Raw genomic sequence first — 6527 nt, 5'->3', positions numbered from 1 at the left:
TGCAACGTGCACTTCCTGTCCTCGCTGCTGCCCCAGCACCGCAGCCCGGCGGTGCTGCCCCTGAGCGCCTGGGTCCGGGAAGGAGCCGCCCACCCGGGCGTCCGGGTGATCCCAGTAAGAACCACCCGGGGAATGGGCACAACTCCCCTTCCATCCCTTCCCCAACCCATCTGAGGCTGCTGGTCTACCCCAGCCTTTCCCTCTCCAAGCATTTTCCCTGGTGACACCGCACACAGCCCACCGGAATCACCGATTTTCGGCAGATCGTATACTCTTCTTCCTCTTCCTAATCCAACATGCATCGACCCAGCCAAGCCCTTCCCCCTGGAGGGGATTCTGCCCTGCACCAGTCGTCCAAAGTTGACCTAACCATGCAGATAGCGGGCAACAAAAAAAGAGGGGGAAAGCTAGGACGTGTGCTCCCTTGGGCCCTGTTGCTATCCTTGGCTTAAGGAGAGAGGCTCGCTTTCTGCTTATAACTGTTGTCTGTGAAAACAAACGCAATGTGGTGGAGGGTTGGCGTGTTTGCATCTTGCTTTTTTTTTTTTTTTCTTTAACTTTACCAGTCTTGGAATCCATAGCACGGACTCAGAGTTAATACTTGGATTTTCCAAGCCTTGAAGTCAAGATGTGAGATCTTCCCTTTGCTAAGAAGTAATAGCTCTTCAAGCATATGTGATGTAAATCAGAGCCTAAAGAAATGCTTGCCAACTCTCAGTCGACTGCCCTGTCTAGCTGTAGATGACCACTGATAATTTTCCGCTTTGTTCTTGCTAAAACTAATGAGTTTTCAAAGGAAACAAAGGGTCCCAGGAAAATGTGTTCTTGACCCCTCAAAAAGGACCCAACTCAGAAAACTAGACCACTCATCCGTTAGGTCATTTTAGTAAGTTGTAGATGAAGCGTTTGTGGGACACAATGCTTGAGTCAGTGTTGAGATGGCTGGAGCCTGACCCTGTATCATAAGCCAGAGCAGCAGGAGCTTGGATTTCTGCTCTTCTGGTTTTCTGTTATGGTAATTGCCACTGCTTAGTGTGCAGGAAAAGGATGGGCGGAGGCTGGGGCCTCCACTGACCTCTGTCCTCAGAGGAGCCATAGAGCTCACCAGTCCCCCCAGCCTTCTCCCAGGACAGAGGTCTTCCTCACAACCTTTCTCAGAGGGCTTGAAATGTTAGGAACTGCATTTTGCTGCCCAGCCAGACTCCTGTCCAGTGCCTCCTGCCGGTAGGTCCTAGCTTGCCTCATTTCCTCACAGAGTGGAGTCAGAAAGCATTAATCAGAACAAGGAAGATAGTACAAAAATTAACCGGGTGTGGTGGCGCACATCTGTAATCCCAGCTACTCGGGAGGCTGAGGCAGGAGAATTGCCTGAACCTGGGAGGCAGAGGCTGCAGTGAGCGGAGATTGCACCACTGCACTTCAGCCTGAGCAACAGAGTGAGACCCTGTTTTCAAAAACAAAACACACAAAAGAGGATTCTCTGATGTTAAAGATAGTAAAATTTCTTTAATGTAATCCAATTTTAAGAGATTGCTGGTTTGACAAACTAAAGGAGAGACTTTGCTTTTTACATTTTTATTGACTGCTTTTTGATTCATTAATAAAATGGACCAGGTACAGCACTGACATGTTTATCATTAAACAGAATAGAATTATTTTCAGTAAATATTCAGGATCAATTGTTAATTTCCTTTTTCTAGAAATTCATTGCCACATGTTGACCTTTGTTTTGAAAGGTCAGAAATGGAATTTTAGTATAAGTAGTTCAGATATTAGTTGCATAGGGCTGAGGAAATGATATATTCATTATAGTAGTATTTGGTGATTACAGGGAGATAAGTTAAATCTAAACTGGGATGATGTGCATAGCTCATCTCCCAAAGCAGCAAGTAGAAGAAAATTTTAAATTGTCTATATTTCTATGAAATTTGCAATATCTAAATAAAGCTACTTAAAATATAGCTAAACTTTATCTCTTTTAAGATTTATACCTAGATGCTAGTCTGCTGTGCTGAGTAAGTTGCCCATACATGGGAAATATGATTTGTTTGGGCCTCTGATTTTACTGGGCTACACAAGTTCCAATTTGAGTCAAGATCTGCATTTTGGAAGATACCTGCTCTGTGATTTTTATTTGAGGTCTTTAGTATGTTACCTTAGAGCCACCATCTTTTTGGAAGAACTCTATGGCCTGCCTTCTGGCCTTTGGGGAGCCCCACTGTCCTCTGGTCCAGGCAACTGCGGCAAGTGCAGGTGGAGGAGGAGGGGAGGGGAGGGAGGATGCAAAGTGTGGGTTTCCCAGTCCTTCTCACATTCCTACAGATTGTAAAAAGCAGCATCCCAATTTTGAAACAATCCTGATTGTAATTTTTTTTAACCACGAGGATTCTTACTTTTAAAAATTCTATTGATTTTCAGTATGATCCCTGTATTTCTCCACGATTTTGGTAATTTTGTCATCGGGTTGACAATTGTTACAGAAGATAGCTTGAAAACAAAGCTGGCAGCCAGCCCCTACTCTCCACCGTTTCATATTCGTTATTGTCCTATTAAGGCAGGAAAGGGCTACTACCTAATTACAAATCTTAGTATAAACACATCATAAATCATACTAAAATGCTACCAAGGATTTGGGGCTTTTTGAGGAAAAAAACAATTGACTAGAACATCTAATTCAAACTACTGAACATGCTGGAAGAATGTGTGATGGGGCCGGGCGCAGTGGCTCACACCTGTAATCCCAGCGCTTTGGGAGGCCGAGGCAGGTGGATCACCTGAGGTCAGGAGTTCAAGACCAGCCTGGCCACCGCAGTGAAACCCCATCTCTATTGAAAATACGAGAATTAGCCAGGCATGGTGATGTGAGCCTGTAATCCCAGCTACTCAGGAGGCTGAGGCAGGAGAATTGCTTGAACCCAGGAGGTGGAGGTTGCAGTGAGCTGAGATCGCAGCACTGCATTCCAGCCTTGGTGACAGAGCGAAACTTCGTCTCAAAAAAAAAAAAAAAAAATGTGTGATGAAAGGGCAGCATTTTAGGTGACTTGAAGGAAGAGCAGGTCTTCAGCTCAGAGTCGGGGGCTGTGAAGCAGCATGAGAGGCAGACAACCAGCGGGGGACTCTTCTCAGTTACTTAGGTGTATTTTTAAAGTACCACATGAAAATCACATCTCCACACCTTATGGGCAGGTGGTTTTGGTCCTTGGAGTCCTCAGTCCCCAGGGAGGTGGGTCAGATGATTTGTTGCCCCTTCTTGTTGCCCACCCCCCTACCAGGGAGAAATCCATAGTTTCAGAAGCACCAGTGAGGAAGAGGCACTAAGTAAGGGTGCTCTTTTCTTTAAAATGTAACTTTTACTTATAACTGAGATTTCAATTTTCTAGATTATGCAACTGCAAGAGCCAGTGTCCACCATGTGGTCTTTAAAATAATGATTGCTTTTTTTAGGTTGAAATCAAGGAAGCAGGTGGTACTATTACAAGTAACAATCCAGAAGAAGCCACTTTCCAGAATCTTCTTGCTCAGGAATCCTGTTGCAAGTTCCCATCATCCCAGGAACTAGAGGACGCCTCCTGCTGTTCTCTTAAGAAAGATTCCAACCCAATGGTAATTATGCGAAAGAAGATGTGTAGGACTAACATTGTACTAAATGCTGGACCCCATCATTACTAAGTCAACATCATTTCACTCTTTATTTTTCATTTCATGTATGTGTTGTGTCAGCATTTTTTATTGTCTCATTAGCAAAACAGGGACATCAGCTACAGCCTTTCACATCTCACCTCTAAGATTCTCATTTCAACTCCATCTTAGCAAATCAAACAAAGATGAGGACATTGCTGTATTCATTAAGAACAGCGAGCACGACCGGGCGCGGTGGCTCACGCCTGTAATCCCAGCACTTTGGGAGGCCGAGGCGGGCGGATCACGAGGTCAGGAGATCGAGACCATCCTGGCTAACACGGTGAAACCCCGTCTCTACTAAAAATGCAAAAAATTAGCCGGGCGAGGCGGCGGGCGCCTGTAGTCCCAGCTACTCGGGAGGCTGAGACAGGAGAATGGCATGAACCCGGGAGGCGGAGCTTGCAGTGAGCCGAGATTGCGCCACTGCACTCCAGCCTGGGCCACTAAGCGAGACTCTGTCTCAAAAAAAAAAAAAAAAAGAACAGCGAGCACAACTCGCATCAGTTAGTGCAGTGCTGGGGTCGGGGACTGCAGCTGAGCCTCGTGGTTTGACATATTGGTGTGGGGCGCCCTGCTTCCTTCATGCCCCAGTCTCTCATGATAACAGGTAACACTTGTATAGGGTATGTAATCAGTAACAACTGTGGTTTATGTCATATTTTTGCACCTTTATTTAATCCTAACAACTCTGTAGGATAGACATTATTTTTATCCCCACTTTATGGGTAAGAAACAGAGATGTTACATCATCTACATTGGTCTTCATAGTTAAGTGGTGCATCTAGGACTCCAGATCTCACGTGGCAAGGACTAGGTGTGGGGGGAGTCGCCCACAGCATTCCTTTAGCAAAGCGCCCAGAGTCCAAATAACCCATCATTGCCTTTCCCCCAGCAAGTCTTTATTCCTCGAAATGAGGCCCTTGCCCTAAGGCGTAGACGTTAACAAGCAAATACTTGAAAACGAGCCCGTCAGGAGTTTTTCTTAGCTGTGGTGCACGCTAGCATTCGCCTCTCCGTCGGTGGTTCTATTTGGGGCTATGGGTTCTGATAGCAGTTTTTCCAGGACCCTAAAAGCAGGTCAGCAGGATGAGAACTCTCCGACTCCCCCAGACAGCAGAGTGATGTTAGCACATTCCCCAGAGGGCAGGGCAGAGGCTCCCATGTGAGTAGGGCCCAGGAGTGTGCAGTAGAGGCAGGTCTGTAGAGTTCACTCTGAGCCTTTCCTGTGTGTGAGTGTGTGTGAGTGTGTGTGTGTGTGCGTGTGCGTGTGTGTAGCTGTAACTTTATCCTCCAAATACAAATACAACTCCAATTGAACATGAATGCTGGCCTCTCATCAAATGTCAGGATGATGTGGAGTTTTGACCCAGTGACCACAATAGGTCCTATGTGTATTACTTTGATAACATTGGTCCTTTATGGTTCTTTGGGTTCTCCTATCTATATTATAAGCAACTTAAGTGTATAAAAAGCACAGCTGCTCTGTATAGTTGTGGTTCTACCAGCAGAATTGGAAGCTGTGTGCAGGCAGAAGCCGCAGCATCTCTCGCCTTTCTATCCCCACATGCCACGGCCTGGAGCAGGGCACACAATGAGTTTCCTCAGTGCTTTTGCTTGCCGGGTAGACCCACCTGGCTTGTGACCATTTATTTATGGTCAGTATCCAAAGAGGGGTCTGACAGTGCTCCTCAGGCCCAGGCAGATCGATGTGACTTCTTAGAACTTTACAGTTCTTGGATTAACCTTTCTAAGCTGTACTTGTAGGAAATAAAATAGATATGTTTTTAAAACCCCATGTGTTAAATAATGACGTGTGTGTGGGAGGAAAGAACAGCTGGAGTAAAATTAGAGAGGATTTTAAGTGCATGCCCAGGGACTCAGGAACATGCCACCAGGGCCTCAGTGCCCACTGGGTCTGAATGGGCTGGGGCTCAGCAGAGCAGCACCCTCTTCTGCTCATATCAGTGGTGAAGTGAGGACAAGGCAAAGGAAGCTCTGGGGCATGGCTACCTGATTCCCTAACTAAATCTTGACGGTCAGACACCTGTGGAGAAAGAAATGCACAGAAACTTTTTTCTGTTAGCACACTGAACGCATCTCAGGAAACATTTCTGGGGTTGTTTTTTCTGTTGTTGTTTTGTTTTTTTGGTTTTTTGCCCTTTGGTGTCTCCGAAGAGCATGTTAGTGTAGAGTAAGAAATCGAAAACAGATCTATAGTTTTCTATTTTCCATTAAAACGTAACTTCTGGATTAAGGCTATTTTTTCAGATTCAAGTTTATTTAAGTTCATTATTACTGGAATTATGTTTCAAAAATGAAACTTGATCATTCTTTTTCATTTTAGGTGATATGCCAATTGAAAGGGGGCACACAAATGCTGTGTATAGACAATTCTGGAACAAGAGAACTAAAAGCACTTCATTTGGTTCCTCAGTATCAAGATCAAAACAATTGTCTACAGTCAGGTACAAAGTTAATAAAAAAACTATGTCATATATGTAAGTTGGTAAATGAATATGTTTGGCTTTGTATATAAAGTAAAATGGCAACCAGGATATATTTTTTTTGTGGGTATCAATAGTTTTTTTTTATTATTATACTTTAAGTTCTAGGGTACATGTGCACAACATGCAGGTTTGTTACATATGTATACATGTGTCATGTTGGTGTGCTGCACCAATTAACTCGTCATTTACATTAGGTATATCTCCTAATGCTATTCCTCCCCCCTCCCCCACCCCACGACAGGCCCCAGTGTGTGGTGTTCCCCACCCTGTGTCCAAGTGTTCTCATTGTTCAGTTCCCACCTATGAGTAAGAACATGCGGTGTTTGGTTTTCTGTCTTT

General features: G+C 44.8%; 1 protein-coding gene across 1 annotated transcript in view; it reads left to right on the top strand.

Annotated features, from left to right (window-relative positions):
• Positions 1-6527, top strand: part of MTL5 (metallothionein-like 5, testis-specific (tesmin)) — a gene marked incomplete at its 5' end in the record, with an annotated part of 47297 nt that continues 40770 nt past the window's right edge. Inside the window, 3 exons of the mRNA XM_011987083.1 lie at positions 1-114; positions 3445-3603; positions 6026-6146. Of these exons, the coding sequence (XP_011842473.1) occupies positions 1-114; positions 3445-3603; positions 6026-6146 (394 nt within the window). The remainder of the gene's footprint in view (positions 115-3444; positions 3604-6025; positions 6147-6527) is intronic.

The sequence above is a fragment of the Mandrillus leucophaeus genome, unplaced genomic scaffold (genome assembly GCF_000951045.1).
Source record: "Mandrillus leucophaeus isolate KB7577 unplaced genomic scaffold, Mleu.le_1.0 Scaffold30, whole genome shotgun sequence".
In the NCBI taxonomy this organism is placed as follows: Eukaryota; Metazoa; Chordata; class Mammalia; order Primates; family Cercopithecidae; genus Mandrillus; species Mandrillus leucophaeus.
Note: the sequence above shows the minus strand (reverse complement) of the source record. Positions and strands in the feature narration are given on the sequence as shown.